At 45.4% G+C, this 18,459-nt stretch overlaps 2 protein-coding genes across 12 annotated transcripts in view; one reads left to right on the top strand and one right to left on the bottom strand.

Moving 5' to 3' along the window:
• Smyd4 (SET and MYND domain containing 4) overlaps window positions 1-18,459 on the bottom strand; it is a 74,903-nt gene that overhangs the window by 55,541 nt on the left and 903 nt on the right. For 8 of the 10 annotated variants that reach the window (XR_013041746.1, XR_013041749.1, XM_076542891.1 and 5 more), the window contains exon 2: window positions 13,671-13,816. Coding sequence is in view for 6 of the 10 variants with exons in the window: in XM_076542891.1 (XP_076399006.1) it covers window positions 13,671-13,804 (134 nt within the window). In the remaining 4 variants the exon portion in view is untranslated. Of the gene's footprint in view, window positions 1-13,670; window positions 13,817-18,459 lie in introns of those variants that run through there. The other 2 variants (XM_015996182.3, XM_015996185.3) reach the window with 2 other exon arrangements.
• LOC143266914 (uncharacterized) lies at window positions 14,783-17,735 on the top strand. Of its 2 annotated transcripts, XM_076542895.1 has the most exons (3): window positions 14,783-15,698; window positions 16,519-16,959; window positions 17,250-17,735. In XM_076542895.1, exons 1-3 carry the CDS (start codon window positions 15,507-15,509, stop codon window positions 17,259-17,261), a joined length of 645 nt encoding a protein of 214 aa, XP_076399010.1. In that variant the 5' UTR covers window positions 14,783-15,506; the 3' UTR covers window positions 17,262-17,735. The 2 variants fall into 2 exon arrangements, with proteins under 2 accessions (XP_076399010.1, XP_076399009.1); XM_076542894.1 differs by having other exon boundaries at window positions 15,492-15,698; window positions 16,519-17,735.

Genomic DNA, 18,459 nt, shown 5'->3' with positions numbered 1-18,459 from the left:
AAAACTATAAAAAAAGTTAAAAGAGAATACAATTTTATAATCTTGATGTAGAATAGATCATTATAAGCAAGACATATAATTCAGAAGCTGTAAAAAAAAAATGACAAGCCAGGTCTGTGGTGCACACTAGCAATCCCAGCATTTGAGACTGAGGGAGGACTACCATGAGTTTGAGGTTAGCCTGAGCTATATGACAAATACCAGTTCAGCAAGGACTATACAAAAGCTGGGGTTCTGGCACATAGTTTAAGCATTGGAGAGGCAGATGCAGAAGGATCACCATGAGTTCAAGGTCAGCCTGGTCTACATAGCAAGATCCAGGACATGTTTACATAGAAAAGCTCTGACTCAAGCAAAGAGACTAGAGAGACTGATCAATAGTTAAGAGCACCTGTTGCTCTTGCAGAGGACCTGGGTTCAGTTCCTAGTATCACAGGATAGCTCACAATCATCTGTAACTCTAGTTCCAGGGGAGCCAATGTCCTCTTCTGATGACTGTAAGCACCAGGTACATATGTGGTGCCCAGATATACATAAAATAAATATTTTTCTTTTTTTTCTTTTTTTTCTTTTTTTTTTTTTTTTGTGAGACAAGGTTTCTCTGTGTAGCTTTGGAGCTGTCCTGGAACTTACTCTGTAGACCAGGCTGGCCTTGAACTCACAGAAATCTGCCTGCCTCTGCCTCCCAAGTGCTGGGATTAAAGGCGTGCACCACCACTGCCTGGCCATAAAATGAATCTTAAAAAAAAAATTACACTTGGGCTGGAAAGATGGCTCAGGGGTTAGGAGCACTGGCTGCTCTTCAGAGGACCAGGGTTCAATTCCCGGCACCCACATGACAGCTCACAACTGTCTGTTACTCCCGTTTCAGGAGATCTGACACCTTTACACAAATGCAAATAAAATAAAATTAAATAAATTATTTAAAAAATACACTAACCCCCCCATCCAACCCAAATGACAGAAATGCTTGTGTAAAAGTTAAAACAACACACACACACACACACACACACACACACACACACACACACACACACACACAATCTGCCAGTGTTCAAGACCCTATACAGTATTGTGTAGTATTTGCATGTAACATGCAAATCCTTCCTTATTCTTTACAACCTTCTACATGTGCGGCGGGGCGGGGGTCGTGTGCTGGGGACCAAGTCCAAGATTTTATGTATGCTAGGTAAGGTAGGTCCTCTACCATTGGCCCCCATGTTACTTACAATACCTGAGATAGCATAAATGCCATCTACACAGTTGTTATGTTGTATGGTTCAGTGACTAATGATAAGAAAAAGAGCCTATATATGATTAATACAGATGCATCCTAAGGCTACCTATACACAGCACAAATGCTATAGCAGATGTAGAGAATCGTGCTTGAACACTGACTGCCGGAGAGCGAGCATCTGTGGAGAGCAGGAAGCTTAACTGGGTGTACCTATGTATCATGTCAGGTACACAGATTCAGTACAGCATGTGATGCAATTCAAGCTTGGCTTTGGGAGGGCTTGCTGGGATTCTTTTTCCTGCCTACTATTTTCCATCCAAGGTCCTGTGGATATAGATGGCTGACTGTACAATGAAAGGTATCATAAATTTTAAAGGAGATTTAAAAATCTGGAAAAATTAGTAACATACATAGTGAAGCATAGCAAATATTTAAACTGCCAGACTTATAGATAGATGTAAGATGACTCTGTAGCTCAGTGGACAAAGGAGACAAACAAGTAACTCACAGAAGCAATACAAAAGAGCTTAATGCCAGAAAAAGATACTACTTTACTTGTGATCAGAAAACTGTCGATTAAATATTTGCCTTTGTTCTTTTCATATTTTGTGCTTCTAGGGACTGAACCCAAGGCCTGTTGCTCTGGAATGTTGGTGAGAATGAGGGAAACATCTCTCACACATTATGGTAAGGTGGTAAAGGCTTTCTGGTGGACAATATGGCAGTAGCTGTTCATTTAAGACGCCATAACCACAGTGGAGCAATTCTCTGTCTAAGAGTCTATCTTAATTTCCTAAGTATGTGCTCAACACCACACATAAAGATTGTTTACTGCAGCATTGTTTGTAATAGTGAAACAAAACCAAACAACAAGAAATACTTAACTGCTCATCAGTAGGAAAAAGAACAACCAAATTGGGACATAATTATACTATTCTAGTTATGTCACACGGCTGCTAAGAAGATTAAGGTGTGATGTTGAAAAGCCCTGCAGAACAATGCACACAATATAATCTAATGGAGAATAAAGAAAGATATAGAATGTATTTTTGTACAAACATATGCAAATACACAAAAGGACGGGACAGCTCTTTGACTATGTATCTTTGAAAAGAATGAGAAGAATGTGAAAACTTTCCCCAAAACTCCTGAGTTGGAGCCTTGGTCCTCAATGCAAAGTCCAGGGACTGTTAGGAAGTGACTGGATCAGGAAAGCTCTGACCTAATCAGTGGATTAACTAACTGATAGATTGATAATCTGAAATTATTATTGAGAGGCGGCAGAAACAAGGTGAGGCCTACCCAGAGGAAGTTGGTCACCTGGGGTACGCCCCTGAAGGGTCTACCTTGTTGTTGGTCCTGTGCTTTCTCTGCTTCTTGGCTGCCATGCAGTGAGCAGCCTCTTCTGCCACAAGCTCCTCCTACTCACCCGATACTCTGATTCCATCACGTTCAAAGCCATGCAGCCAGACGACTCTGTTTGAAACTGTAAGCCAGAACAAAGCTTCTTCCCCCGAGTTTTACCAGGCATTTGCAACAACGAGGAGAAACTGAGCAACATAGAAAAGCGGGGCTGACTGTGGGGCTGCTTCGATGTTTACCCACGGATGGAGTTCAGATGCTCCAGAAGTGGGTTAGAGGAGGTGTCTAAGAAGTGGGTTCCAGGCTACGGAAAGACAGACTGCTATAAACGGAAATGCCTGGTCTAGTCTGGCGAGAGCTGAGAACAGAATGCTGACAGAGCAGACAGTAAAGGCCATGCTCATGAGGTTTCAGGTGGGAATACGTGCTTTCTTGGGAACTGGATTAGAGGCATTCCTGTGACAGTGTGACAAGGACTTGTCTACCTTTTGCCAAGAGACTTTGTGGAAGGCTGAGTTAATGGATTAATCTACTGGAATGAATTTTAAGGCAGCCCAGGCTCCTGCTTGAATACTACTGGATGCATTTAACTGGATTTATATTAAGAACTGGGAGGAAGAAAGCAGAGTAGAGAGGACAGTTTTGGTAGAAGAGGGGTTCTTGATATACAACTTAGTTTTACAGTTAGCTTTGTGTTGCTGTGACCAAAATCCCTGACAGAAGCAACTTCAGAGGGAAGGTTTCAGGAGGTTTCCATTCGTGACAGCAGGAAGATGAGCTGTAATTGCGCAGCACGATGGCAGGAGGGCGTGGAAGAGCAAGGCGTTTGGTTCCCTGTGTGATGGATCGGGACACAGAGCTGCCTACACCGTACAGGCCCACCGCTACCAGCCTACCTTGTCAGCCAGGCCTTGCATCTTAAAGCATCCACAGTTTATAAAAGAACACTACCAAGGAAAAAAAAGAAAGGAAGGAAAAACAACAACAACCACCACCACCACTACCCGCTAGGAACCAAGTGTCAAACCACCAGTTTGTAGAGGAAAAAACCACGAGCAACAAATCACAATGGGGGTGCATGTCAAGATATGGATAAGGAGGGCTGGAGAGATGGCTCAGAGGATAAGAGCACTGGCTGCTCTTCCAGAGGTCCTGAGTTCAATTCCCAGCAACCACATGGTGGCTCGCAACCATCTGTAATGAGGTCTGGTGCCCTCTTCTGGCCTGCAGTTATACATGCTGTATACATGATAAATAAATCTTAAAAAAAAAAAAAAAAAAAAAGATATGGACAAGGAAGGCACAGTCATTCAAAAGATGAATACTGGCTGGGTATGGCTGTGTACACCTTTGATTTTAGCACTTGGGAGGTAGAGGCAGGTGGATCTCTGTGAGTTCAAGGCCAGTCTAGTCTACAGAGTTCCAGGACAGCCAGGGCTACACAGTGAGAGCCTGTCTCAAAAAACAAACAAACATAAAAAAGGCTCCAGGTTCAATCTCTAGACCCCCAAACAACCACACAGCTCTCCCCAACCCCAAACAACCACACATCAAAACTGGGCTGGTGAGATGGCTCAGCATGTGAAGTGCTTGCCAAAAAGAGTTGACAACCTTAGTTTGACCCCTGGGACCCACACAATGGGAGGAGAGAACCAATTCCCACAAATTTCCTCAAGCTCCACACATATGCCCCACAAATAGAGACTAAAAAAAGAACTCTACAGCCACACATAGGTTATGCATGCCTATACACCTAGCACTCTGGAGGCTGAGGCAAGATCACTGTCAGTTTGAGACCACATAGCAAGTACTATGCCAGCCAGAGCTACATAGTGTGAACCGGTCTTAAAAAAGCAAAAACAAATAAAACAAAAATCAAGCAACAACAATAACAACAACAACCCAAAAGAGTACTTTGTAGTAAAAACAACGACAAAAATGTTCCTTTGAGGATATTTCTGGAATCAGCAATATCCTACCAAGTGCTCAGGGGTGTATAAACATTTGGAGGCTTTCCCTGGAGAAGAGAGCCCAGGGTACACTGCGCTCAGAGATGCCCATGAAGTTGTTCATCCCAGATTCTCGTTTATATGCTATTTTTGAGCATTAATATATACTAGTCCCTGAGCTCACAATTTCATATACTTTCTAAAATGTCATTCAACCAATATTTATTAGCATTTAGCTTTTTGTTTTATTGGCTTTGAGGAAAAGTCTCACTCTGTAGCCCAGGCTGGCCTCAAACTCTTTACCTTTTTTTCCTCTTTAATTAATTATTTTCATGTGCATCACGTGTATACCTGGTGCCATGGGAGGCCAAAAGAGGGCATCAGATCACTTAGAGCTTGAATTGCAAGCAGCTGTGAGCTGCTGTGTGGGTGCTGGGAATTGAACCTGGGTCCCCTGCAAGAGCAGCCAGTGTTCATAACCACTAAGCCATCTCTCCAACCCCCTTCAAAATTTATTGTGTGTATGGGAGTTTTTGCCTGCATGTATGTTTGTGCACCACCTGCTTACATGGTGCCCTCAGAGGCTAGAAGAGGGCACTGGATTCTTTTCTGTTAGGGTTTATATTGCCGTGATAAAACACCATGACTAAAAGTAACTTGGGGAGGAATGGGTTTATTTTATCTTACAACTTTCAGGTCATACTCCATTACTGGGGGAAGTCAGGGCAGAAACTCAAGGCAGGAACCTGGAGGCAGGAACGGAAAGAGAAGTCATGGAGGAAAGCCACTTACTGGCTTGCTCCGCCTGCTTTCTTATACACCCCAGGACCACCTGCCCAGGAACAGCACTACCCACAGTAGCCTGGGCCCTTCCACATCAGTCAAGAAATCATCTCATTGGTTACCTACAGGCCAATCTGATGGTGGATATTTTTTCAACTGAGGTTCCTTCTTCTCAGATGATACAAGCTCGTGTCAAGTTGACCTAAAAACTAGCCAGCATAGATCCCCTGGAACTGGAGTTATAGATGGTTTTGAGCTGCCATGAGAATTCCATGATGGGAACTGAACCTGGGTCCTCTAGAAGAGCAGCAAATGTTCCTAACTGCTGAGCCATCTCTCCAGCCCCTGGCCTCAAACTCTTGCTGCTCCTGTCTCAGCCTCACAAGTATTTGGATTATAAGTCTATGCCACCATGTCCTACTTGTCTTATTTTTAACTTCATTTTACTGTGTGTGTATGTGATGTATGAATGTGGGCATCTCTGTGTGCAGGTGAATATGGAGGCCAGAGAATGATGTATGGATATCTTCCTCAATTGTTTATTCATCTTATTTATTTATTTATTTATTTATTTATTGGTTTTTCAAGACAGGGTTTCTCTGTGCAGCTTTGCGGCTTTCCTGGATCTCACTCTGTAGACCAGACTGGCCTTGAACTCACAAAGATTCACCTGCCTCTGCCTCCCAAGTGCTAGGATTAAAGGCATGTGCCACTACCACCCGGCTCATCTTATTTTTTGAGACAGGATCTCTCACTGAACCTGGAGCTCACTTTTTCAGCAAGGCTACCTGTGAGTGAGACCCTGGGATCCACTTGTCTCTACCCCACATCTAAGTAACATCTGAGGTTACAGATGCATGTGGCCATGTCTGGCTTATTTTAGCTGTCAACAACTGGATCTATAATCAACTAATAAAATTCAAGCTGCTGGTATTCTTCAGAGGGATTTTCTTACAAATTTAATTTTATACTTATGAATGCTTCACCTCCTGTATGTATGTATACATTCCATGCCCGGTGCCCACAGATGTAGCTAGAGTTTTCCTGCCTTGCCCACAGTCAGGACAAATCTTTGTCACCTGCCACTCCCACAGCTGCTCAGACCCAACCAAGTAAACACAGAGACTTATATTGCTTACAAACTGTATGGCCGTGGCAGGCTTCTTGCTAACTGTTCTTATATCTTAAATTAATGCATTTCCACAAATCTATACCCTGCCACGAGGCTCGTGGCTTATCGGCATCTTTTCATGCTGCTTGTCAGGGTGGCGGCTGGCAGTGTCTCCTTCTGCCTTCCTGTTCTTTCTTTTCTCCTCTGTTAGTCCCGCCTATACTTCCTGCCTAGCCACTGGCCAATCAGTGTTTTATTTATTGACCAATCAGAGCAACACATTTGCCATACAGAACATCCCACAGCACACAGAGGTCAGAAGATAGTGATGGATCCCATGGAACTGGAGTAACTGATAGTTGTAAACTACCATGTGAGTTCTGGGAATGGACCCACATCCTCTGCAAGAGCAACAAGTGCTCTTAACCATTGAGCCATCTCTCCAGGCCCCTGTGAGTGAGTTTCTTGATCAGATCATTAAAAGGGAGAAGACTCACACTAAATGTGGACAGTACCTTCTAGTGGCCACCCAGATAAAAGGTTATGGAAAAGGAAACTTTGCTGTTTGCCTCTTTGCCTTCACTCTTGCTGGCAAGTCCATCTGTCCTGTTGTTGAGGCATTCCTTTGCTGATATTACAAGCAACTTCTTCCAACTTCCAACCTAGACTGAAGACCAGAAGCTCTCTAGGAATCCTGAAGGCCTTTTAGCTGGGTCAGCTGAGACATCCAGCCTTGTGGACTGAGCAACTACTAGATTCTCAGCCTCTCCAATGTCAGACAAGCCACTGTTGATCACCCAGACCATATTATGTAAGTCAATTTAATAAACCCCATTTTAATATATATACTCAGTCAGGTACTGTGGTGCACGCCTTTAATCCCAGCACTGGGGAGGTAGAGGCAGGCGGATCTCTGTGAGTTCGAGGCCAGCCAGGGCTATACAGAGAAACCCTGTCTCAAAACAAAACAAAGAAACAAAACCAAAAAAACAAATCAAAAGCCATATATTTATTCTACCAGCTTTGTTACTTTAGAGAATTCTAATACATGTAGGTACTAGGGTTTTGAACTCAGTCTTCATGTTTAAGCAGAAAGTTTCCTTCTGCTAGGATTAAACCTGAAGTCAGCCTGAGCTACATGGACAGACCCTGTCTTAAAAACAAACAACCCCACAAAACTCAGTATAGCTTGTTTTTCACTGATCCTTGGGTGTGGGCCTCCTGAGCTTTAGTTTGAGAACCTAGAAAGAACTTTCCATTTCTTTAGGCCTCAAGGTTTTGGTCTTAGGGGCTCTGAACATGGATCTGTGGCTTGTCACATCACAGACATTCAACAGCTGGCAAGTGTCTTACAGAGAGACTGTGTTTGCTGCGGTGTCCTTTCTGGCAGTGAGATTCTGCTTCTCCACTATTAAGACTGAAGACTTTACTCCACCTTGTTACTGGACTTTCTGTTCCTGAGCACTGGGGAAAACGGATTCTGTATTCGGGCCTTGAATTTGCTCATTTGTCAACCCACCAAACCAGATCCAAATGACTGCCAAGACTTCTGCCAAATTCTGCTTCTTCCAGGGTGGTCACTTTGCTGGGCTCATACTTAACTCCTTGGTCTACAATTTATCCTCAGGAAAGAAAATAGCTAATGATCACTAAGAAGCAGTTTTTCCCTTCAGAAATTTTAGTTTATCTAGACCTTGCTGCTATCTGATGTCTGTAGAATGTGTTCGTTACAGTAGAATTTTTTTAGTTGCCTTGGGAGTATTGCCTGCTGTGACCTAGCATATCCCACCTGGAAGCAGAAGTCCTATTTGCCAAATGTGAAGAAATTTGCCAATACATACTGCAAACACAAGATCTGAGAATAGATTTAATGTGTAGTGTAATGGAGAAGGAAAGTAATCAGCTAGTTTCTAGATTGTAACTGGACAGATGTTGGTCTAGTTCAATAAGAGACTCTACAAGATGATCTGATGTAGGTTGGGGGGAATATCATGAGTTAGTTTGTTCTTTCTTATTTATGAAGGCAAAGTCTATGATGGTCTCAAACTTGGCTTTGTAAATGACCTTGAACTTGTGATCCTTCTTCATGTTAGCATTATAGACATGTGCTACCAGGCCTAGCTTACAAATTTGGTTTTTCAGTACAGAATAGCTCTGTGATGGTTAGCTTTAATAGTGAACTTGACATAACCAAGCATCATCTGGGAAGAATCTGAATGAAGGGACTGTCTATGCTGGGGTGGGCTAAGGGCATGTTGATAAGGGATTATCGTGATTGTTAATTGATGTGGAAGACCCAGCCCACTGTGAGCAGTACCATTCCCTGAGCAGGAGGTCTCAAGCAGTATAAGAAAGAAGAGAAACAGGCAAGCAAGCCAGGATCCAGGTGCTCACTTTTTCTCTTTTCTTGATGGTGGATGTGATGCTTTAGCCTCTGCCTTGACTTCCCAGAAATCATGGACCATATCCCAGAACTGCAAGGCAAATAAACCTTTTCCTCTTCCAAGTTGCTTTATGCCAGGATATTTTATCACAGCAATAGAAACGAAACTAGAACAGGCCCTAAAATTTCCAGGTTAGGAACTGAACCAAAGGCTGTTGTAATTCACCAGGATAGGGACCACTGGAAGGGAATCTGATTTTGTTTTGTTGTTGTTGTTGTTGTTGTTGTTGTTTTGGTTTTTTGAGACAGGGTTTCTCTGTATAGTTTTGGTGCCTGTCCTAGATCTCGATCCTGTAGACCAGGCTGGCCTCAAACTCACAGAGATCCGCCTGCCTCTGACTCCTGAGTGCTGTGTGCCACCGCTGCCCAGCTGGGAATCTGATTTTAATGGTAAAAATCATGTGTTTGTTTCTGGATATGCTGAATTCTTAAGTATCTTTTGAGATTTTTAAGAAGTTAGCTAGATTTATAGATTTGAGTCTCAGAAAAGAGGTCAGGGCTTGTGATACATTTTAAGGACATTTCAGAGAAAACTGATGTCACTGGTCTGAATGCAACTAGTTCAGTTGAGAATACAAAAGAGAAGGGAGCCCAGGCTAATCTTGAGGAACTCCTGTATTAAACAATCAGACAATCCCCCTCTTTAACTTATATTCCTGCCAATGCATCAAATATTCAGATGATTCTTGCTGCTTACTACATTGTTCTGTTAGTAAACCAGACTGATTTATCTAGACAAAATTCTGCCTATGATCCATACTTTCATCAGTCCCCTACCATTTTTGAAATTCTGTAAAGGGAATCCACAGCTCCTGTAGACTGCGTTAGATATTTTTCAGTTTTTTTCAAATTGCAGGTCATGATTCAATGGGTCATGAAATGAATTTAGTGGGCTCTGATTAGCATTTCAAAATGAGGTAAACAGAAGGCAAACTGTCACAGTACAGCACATGCAGTGATCATCCACACATGCTTGCTTGGAGACCTAGCCAGTTTGACGGCTCTGAATGCCACAGAGCTCTCCCAGGCTTATATCTCTATCCCAGGCCTCTCTTAAATTCCAAACGTGTTTAGACATTGCCATGAGTATCTACTGGACACATGCAACTCAAATATGAAGTGTGGGTCTTCTTCCCCTGTCTGTGGTTCCCAGATGTGGCAATGTCATCCTTCTCTCTGGGGCCATGTGTACTTTTCACATTCTACTCCACAAAACCTCATGTCAAGAACTGCTATTAAATCTACCTCAGAATCCAAATGCTTCTTCCTACCCTAATTACAGTCATCCTGGCCTACATCCATCTTCTCATCGGGGTTACTTTGGTGGCCTTTCAGACATCTCTGCTTTTACTCTGGCTCTTTCTGCTGCCTGGCCTTAACACAGCAGACAGAGTGAGTCTTTACAACAGGGCTCAGGACCAGTGAGACTGTTCAGACCTAAATCACTTCCTGCCAAGTTTGATGATTTGAGTTCAATCTCTGAACCCGAGTGGTGGAAGGAGGGAACCGACTCCCCAGCGTTGCCCTCTGACCTCCACCTGTAAACTGTGGCATGTGCGTGTATATGCCACACACATACACAAAAGTAAAAGAAATTTCAATAGAAAAATCATTAGAAAGAAGAATCAGGGCTCAGCCAACTTTTCATGTAGAAGGCTAGAGTATTTAGACTTTGCAAACCTAGAAGAAAATTTTAATCTATTACAGTTACTCATATAACAAGCAGATTTCTAAAATCTGTTGACAAAATTAAAAATATAATAGTAGAGTATAATTTTTGTAATATAAGTCTACTAATGACAACAATGAAATCATTGTTTCTAATTAATTAATTTTATTATTATTAGTGTACGTGTGTGCATTCATATTCCACAGCATGTGTGTGGAGGTCAGAGGACAACCCTGCAGAGCTGGATCTCTCCTTCCACCTTATGTGGCTATGGGGATTGAACTCAGGTCACCAAGCTTGCATCTTAGGTAGACAGGCAGGCTTACATCCTAGGAAGCAAGCTTTACGTACTTAGCCATCTCACTGGCCTTTTTTTTTTTTTTTTTTTTTTTTGGTTTTTCGAGACAGGGTTTCTCTGTGTAGCTCTGCACCTTTCCTGGAACTCACTTGGGTAGCCCAGGCTGGCCTCGAACTCACAGAGATCCGCCTGGCTCTGCCTCCCGAGTGCTGGGATTAAAGGCGTGCGCCACCATCGCCCGGCTCTCACTGGCCTTTTTTTAAAAAACAAAACAAGCCGGGCGGCAGTGGCACACGTCGTTAATCCCAGCACTCGGGAGGCAGAGCCAGGCAGATTGTGAGTTCAAGGCCAGCCTGGTCTACAAAGTGAGATCCAGGACAGGCACCAAAATTACACAGAGAAACCCTGTCTGGAAAACCCAAAACCAACCAACCAACCAACCAACCAACCAAACAAACAAACAAAAAAACCATGTCATTTTGCTTAATTAGGGTTCAAGGCCAATACTCCTTATCCTAAATCAACTACAAATGTCTATCTGGCAAAACCATCCTTAGCTGTGGTCCTAAAAGGGAAACATACAATTTTAATAACTTGACCTTGCAGGCTTAGTTTGCTCATCTCTGCTTGAAAATACAGTCAGCTCACTCACTCACTCTTCTCTCAAGCCTCCGCCAACTAGCTTGCTTTTCAACAGACTCGGCAGCTGAGCAGCTCAAAACAGCAGCCATTTATTACCTTCGCAGGGGTCAGAAGCCTATGCAGGCTGCCTCTCTGCCCAGGTCCTCACAAGGTGAGAATCCTCTTTGGAGGGTCGGGGAAGAGCCTTCCCAGGCTCACTGGGTTGCTGGCAGAAGTCAGCTCCTGTGATTGATTGCTTCCTAATGGCGTGGTCATTACTTCCTAATGGTGTGGTTTGTGCCCGGCATGTTTCCCGGCACCCACTGTGCCCATTACCAATGTTCCCTCACTCTCAGCTCACGCTGCTGTGATCCAGACTAGCTTTCTTGCTGGTGCTCGGACCTACTCGGGGCACGCACACTCACATCCTTTCCTGGTGATCGCTGTCATTTTTGGGGCACACACACTCACATCCTTTCCTGGTGATCGCTGTCATTTTTGGGGCACGCACACTCACATCCTTTCCTGGTGATCGCTGTCATTTTCGGGGCACGCACACTCACATCCTTTCCTGGTGATCGCTGTCATTTTCGGGGCACGCACACTCACATCCTTTCCTGGTGATCGCTGTCATTTTCGGGGCACGCACACTCACATCCTTTCCTGGTGATCGCTGTCATTTTCGGGGCACGCACACTCACACCCTTTCCTGGTGATCGCTGTCATTTGACTTCTTTTGTTCCAATTTTTATTACGTGTCCTGCTGAAACAACCCCGCCCCCTTTATTTTTTGTCTTTGAGACAGAGTCTCACTATATTGCCCTTGCTGGCCTGGAACTCTCTACATAGACCAGTCTACCTGCCTCTGCCTCCAGAGTGCAGGGATTAATATTACTGATTGCCACTGAGCAATCAATAATAGTTACTGAACAAGTGATCACGTGGAGCTCAGCCCCAACTGATACATTGACAGCACAGCTCTTGAAGTTAGGGCTCAGGGAACAGGAGGAAGATGGGTGGAAAGATTTTAAGAGCCAGAAATTCTGCTGTGAGATCACATCTCCCAGAAATGTCGGGAAGCTATGAAGTCTTAACAACATGGCTGCCTAAACAAGACCTGGATAAGGATGACACCAATATAAAGGTTAACCTGAAAGGGGAAAAAGTTCTCACAGGGGCCCAATGTCAGACAAAGAACTACAAGAAACTAAAGAATGTTCAGAGTGGGAGAAACAGTCTTCTCCAGGGATACCAAGTCCCAGTTGGTTATCCAATACCAAGTGGTCTGTCCTGCAATCATACACATACAAGTAACATCATATGGATGGCATAGATCGTATTTATTATTTATTTATTTATTTATTTATTTATTTATTTATTTATTTATTTATTTATTTATTGGTTTTTTGAGACAGGTTTTCTCTGTGTAGCTTTGGAGCCTGTTCTAGATCTCACTCTGTAGCCCAGGCTGGCCTGGAACTCACAGAGATCCACCTGCCTCTGCCTCACGAGTGCTGGGATTAAAGGTGTGTGCCATCACCGCCCGGCTAGATTGTATTTATATATTAAGAAACACACACACACACAAACACAACTACAACTTAAAAATAAAAGAGGCCATGCATTTGAGAGAGGGCAAGAGCAAGGTGGGGAGGGGTACATGAGAAGGCTGGAGGGAGGAAACGATGCGATTATATTTTAATTTCAGAAAATTAAAAATAACATTCATTGAATAAATGAAACTTGGGTTTCCACTGTTTTCTACATATGCATATGTTTACTAGGTTGTGATATAAAATGTCTAGCTTACCAATGAATATTGTCCATAGAATCTGAAAATTACTGGGGCTAGACGATATAATTTCTCGGGTTCTTTCCCAACGAATTTCTTTGGGCAGCTACACAATCTGCACCATATAGCCTTTGAGTGACAAAAAGGTTTACAGCCTCAGGACTACAACATGACACTAAATTACTGAACTATAATACATACCGAAAAAGGAAAATAGTTATCCCTGCACATTCTATCATCACAGACTAGGAAGAAATGTGAAAACAGATTAAGAACTGCTTAATGCCTCATAATATAAAAAACATGAAACTACTCTTTCCAGCAGAAAAAGATGTAACTTCAGATCAAATGACGAGAGAGAACGCATTCCAGATCAAAATTTCCCTAGCGTTTCCGTCCACTTACTGAAGGAGGGAGGAGGAGTGAAGAAAGACGTCGCTCAGCGTCTCTGCTGTAGAAACTGTGTCCCGCACAGCCTTCGGGAGTAGAGCCCACTTGTCAAGAAGGTAGGCTTTCCACTCGTCCACAGGCAGGTCCATGCCGCTTTAGTTCTGCCAAGTTAGAGAATAAGGATTCAGCTTTCTACAAACGCACAATTCTAGAAAATCGAGATTTCATATAGCAAGTGAGAAGCAACCAAATCAATGTCTCGGGTCTTTTTCTATAGTTGTTGATACGCGGAAGGAGATATAATCGGTGGTACCAACTCACTGGACATCCTGTCACTCAGAATATTCTTTGGAAGACTGTCTAAGGAACTATGGTAGGTAGTGGTTATATAAATATGGTATTTGATTTATATTCCAGTCCTTCGAGACCTCTGTTTACTCTAGTTGTCCAAGGCCTTCGCCCCAGCAACTATGAAATTAAAATTTTAATTTCGAAGATGGTTCAGTTTTCTGTTTCAATCTCCAGATCTTTCAGTTCATAGACTCGGGGTTTTGTTGTTGTTGTGAAAGACCCCCGCTCCATTATGAGGACATGGGGCTTTGGGCCAATAAAATGCTCCCCCCCCCCGCCTTGACAGAGATAGCTTGGCCAGCCATCCAGCCTTGAGAGAGATAACTGTGGTCGGCGGCCTTGGGAGAAAGACAGTTGAGTCGAATCAGGATATTTTATGGCTGGCCCCCTGGCCTTGAGAAATAAGCAGCTGGCCTGGACAAGGCCAAATCAGCCACACACATACGACCCCAAGTTCACCCTGGCTTTCTTTGAAACAACCAATAGGGACCCTGTAACTATGCTTCTCGCTTCTGTAACCGCGCCTCTGCCCCTGGGATCCCATAAAAAGTCCCCCTTGCCCTAAGAAAGAGCGCAAGTCCTCCAAGAGACTTCGCCCCAGGTACCTGGTCTAAATAAACCCTCTTGCTTTTGCATCTGATCTGTGGTTTCGGTGTGTTCCTTGGGTTTGGGGTCTCTCCCGGAGGAAGATCTCAGCCAGGGGTCTTTCATTTGGTGGCCCGTACGGGGATTGAGACCCCTCCCTGGAACCACCGACCCACCATCAGGAGGTAAGCCGGCCGGCCTTGATTTATGTCATCCCTGTCCAGTCTGAGGGTTGTCTGTTTGTCTGAGTGTTAAATGTTGTTTGTTTGTCTCCGCGCCTGCGTCTGATAATCTGTCTGTGTCAGTGGATCTGAAAGGGGGGACCGACGGGTCTGGACTTCGCCACTGAACCCTGGGAGACGTCCTAGGGGAATCTGGGAACCTGGAAGACGTTCCACGGTTCATCTGAAGTGCCCTCTGTGGCACGGTCTGCCCTCCGGGGGCACGGTTTAAAGACCCCTCCGGGGGCACGGTTTAAAGACCCCTCTGGGGGCACGGTTTAAAGACCCCTCTGGGGGCACGGTTTAAAGACCCCTCTGGGGGCACGGTTTTTCTGGTTTTGCTTTCGGTTTGGAACCGAAGCCGCGCAGCGAGTGTTAGTCTTATTTATATTGGTCTGTCGTTTTTTGTTTTCTGTTTAACCGTTCTCCTCCTAGAAACAGCCATAGGACAGACTGTCATCACCCCCTTGAGCCTCATGCTTAAACACTGGTCAGACGTAAAGACAAGAGCCAACAACGAAGGAGTCGTAAAAAAAAAATAAAATAGATCACTCTTTGCGAGGCCGATTGGGTTAAAATAAATATAGGATGGCCTCGTCAGAGAACCTTTAACCTCAGTCTTATTTCACAGGTGGAGAGAAAAGTTTTTGCTTCCAGTCCCCATGGCCACCCGGATCAGGTCCCATACATTGCCATGTGGAGACTCCTGACAACAGAACCTCCCCCATGGGTTAAGCCGTTTCTCTTCCTCTCAGCCCCCCCCCCCCCCGACAGCGCCGGAGGGACCGGCGGCTCCTGCAGCGGCCCCCAAACAGCGGAGGATGAGTTTCCTGCTTCCTCCCCAATTGCCGGTCGCCTACGAGGAAGGCGGGACAAACCAGCAAAGGTAGGGAACACCTACCTCTCTATTGCCAGTTGCTCTTAGCGGGTCTCCAAGGGGCTCTAGACCCCCTACCGATTCGGCTCAGGTTACCAGAAAGAGACGCCGGCAGCGCGTTTTTAAAAAAGACTTAGAGAGACATGGAGGGAGAGGAAAAACAAACAAAAAAGTCCTGGCCACTGTAATGTCTCAGGGACAGGTCAGAGAGGGAGTTAAGACGTTAGGACGGGAGACTTAAAAAGGACACTGCTTGACAAAGACAAAGTGCTTACTGTAAACAGAGAGGACATTGGGCTCGTGACTGATCAAAAAAAAAAAAAAGCCTCAAGGGTCTCGGAGACCTAAGCCAAGGGTCCTCAATCTGGAAGATTGGGAAGGTCACGGCCAGGAGCGCCCCCCCCCCCAGCCCAGACTAACTCTCAAGATGGGGGGGCAGCCAATGACCTTCCTAGTGGACACCGGGGCTCAACATTCAGTCCTGACCCATACCGGAAGCTCTCTCAGTGACCGCACAGCTTTGGTCCAGGGGGCCACAGGTAACAGGAGGTATCAAAGGACCACCGAGAAAAAGGTTCAGCTGGCATCTGGACAGGACCCAAAGGGACCCCCCCTACAAGTCCTAGCCCTTTAAACTGTTTGTGGACGAGAACTCAGGCTTTGCAAAAGGAATGCTGGTACAGAGACTGGGGCCATAAAAGCCCGGTAGCTGCAGGATGGCCCGCCCCCTGTCTGTGCGGGGTAGCCGCTATTGCTGTTTTGCTCAAGGATGCAGGAAAACTGACTTTGGGACAGCCATTAACTGTGTTATCCTCCCATGCGGTGAAAGCTCTGGTCCAGCAGCCCCCAGATCGAGTGGTGTGCAGACCAGTTGTCTCCCTCAACCCCGCAACCCTGCTGCCTGGCTCACGGATGGGAGCAGCTTCCTCCAAGAAGGAGAACGGAGGGCCGGAACAGCTGTCACCACCGAATCGGAGATAGTTTGGACCTCACCACTGCCACCTGGAACATCGGCCCAAGAGACAGAGCTGATCGCGCTGACCCAGGCCCTCCGGATGATGAAAGCCCGGAGGACCAGGAACTAACAAAAGAAAATGGGGGCGGAATGGAGCCCCGAGCGACAAGCTTACATCATAGATGGACAGAGGCCTTGCCTACCAAGAAAAAGACCGCTAACGTGGTAACCAAAAAACTCCTAGATGACATCTTTCCCAGGTATGAAATACCCCAGATATTGGGGTCAGACAATGGGCCCGCCTTCGTCTCCCAGGTAAGTCAGGAGGTGGCCAGGCTACTGGGGATCGATTGGAAACTTCATTGTGCATACAGCCCCCAGAGCTCAGGACAGGTAGAACGTGCAAATAAAACCATTAAGGAGACTTTAACCAAATTAACGCTTGCAACTGGCACTAGAGATTGGGTGCTCCTACTCCCCCTAGCCCTTTACCGAGCCCAGAACACTCCTGGGCCTCATGGCCTAACCCCGTTCGAGATCATGTATGGGGCTCCCCCACCAATTGTAAATTTCCTTTACTCTGATATCTCCTCTTTTGCCACTAGCCCTCCAACTGATGCAAAAGACGGTGTAAAAACCCCTGCCTGCCGGGAGCAACTGAACCGCCCGGTGGTGCCTCACCCATTCAAGATTGGGGACTCTGTCTGGGTCCGACGCCATCAATCTAGGAACCTAAAGCCGAGGTTGACGGGACAGCGGCTTGGGTCCACACGTCGCATGTAAAGGCTGCCAAGGAACCCGACGAAGCTGAGGGCACCGAGACATCTAGTTCAACGCTCTCCAAACCCACTAAAGATAAAACTCACCCGGGGGTCCCCTTGATCCCCCTAATAGTCCTCCTGACATTGGGAGGGGCATCACCAGAGAGCCTGTTTCCCTGACGCTGGCCCTGTTACTGGAAAAAATTACCATGGGCGGAATAGCTGCTGGGGTAGATACAAGACTGCAGCCCTTATAGAGACCGGCCAATTCAGACAGCTCCAAGTAGCCATGCTCAACAGAAATGATTTAAAAGATAGTTCCAAAGGTCACCATGGTTTACGACCCTTGTCTCCACCATTATGGGCCCCCTAATCGTCCTCCTGCTCATTTTATTGTTTGGGTCATACATCCTCAACAGATTGGTGCAATTCATCAAGGATAAGGTTTCTGTTGCCCAGGCTTTGATCCTAACCCAGCAATATCAGAGGCTCAGACAGTCAGAGATAGAGTTAACCCCTTATTCTCCATCCTAAAATGAAAGATTTCATTTGGTACAAAAGAAAATGGGGGAATGAAAGACCCCCGCTCCATTATGAGGACATGGGGCTTTGGGCCAATAAAATGCTCCCCCCCCCCCCCCCGCCTTGACAGAGATAGCTTGGCCAGCCATCCAGCCTTGAGAGAGATAACTGTGGTCGGCGGCCTTGGGAGAAAGACAGTTGAGTCGAATCAGGATATTTTATGGCTGGCCCCCTGGCCTTGAGAAATAAGCAGCTGGCCTGGACAAGGCCAAATCAGCCACACACATACGACCCCAAGTTCACCCTGGCTTTCTTTGAAACAACCAATAGGGACCCTGTAACTATGCTTCTCGCTTCTGTAACCGCGCCTCTGCCCCTGGGATCCCATAAAAAGTCCCCCTTGCCCTAAGAAAGAGCGCAAGTCCTCCAAGAGACTTCGCCCCAGGTACCTGGTCTAAATAAACCCTCTTGCTTTTGCATCTGATCTGTGGTTTCGGTGTGTTCCTTGGGTTTGGGGTCTCTCCCGGAGGAA

The sequence above is a fragment of the Peromyscus maniculatus genome, chromosome 8, assembly GCF_049852395.1.
Source record: "Peromyscus maniculatus bairdii isolate BWxNUB_F1_BW_parent chromosome 8, HU_Pman_BW_mat_3.1, whole genome shotgun sequence".
Lineage (NCBI taxonomy): Eukaryota > Metazoa > Chordata > Mammalia > Rodentia > Cricetidae > Peromyscus > Peromyscus maniculatus.
This window is presented reverse-complemented; position numbering and strand designations above follow the sequence as displayed.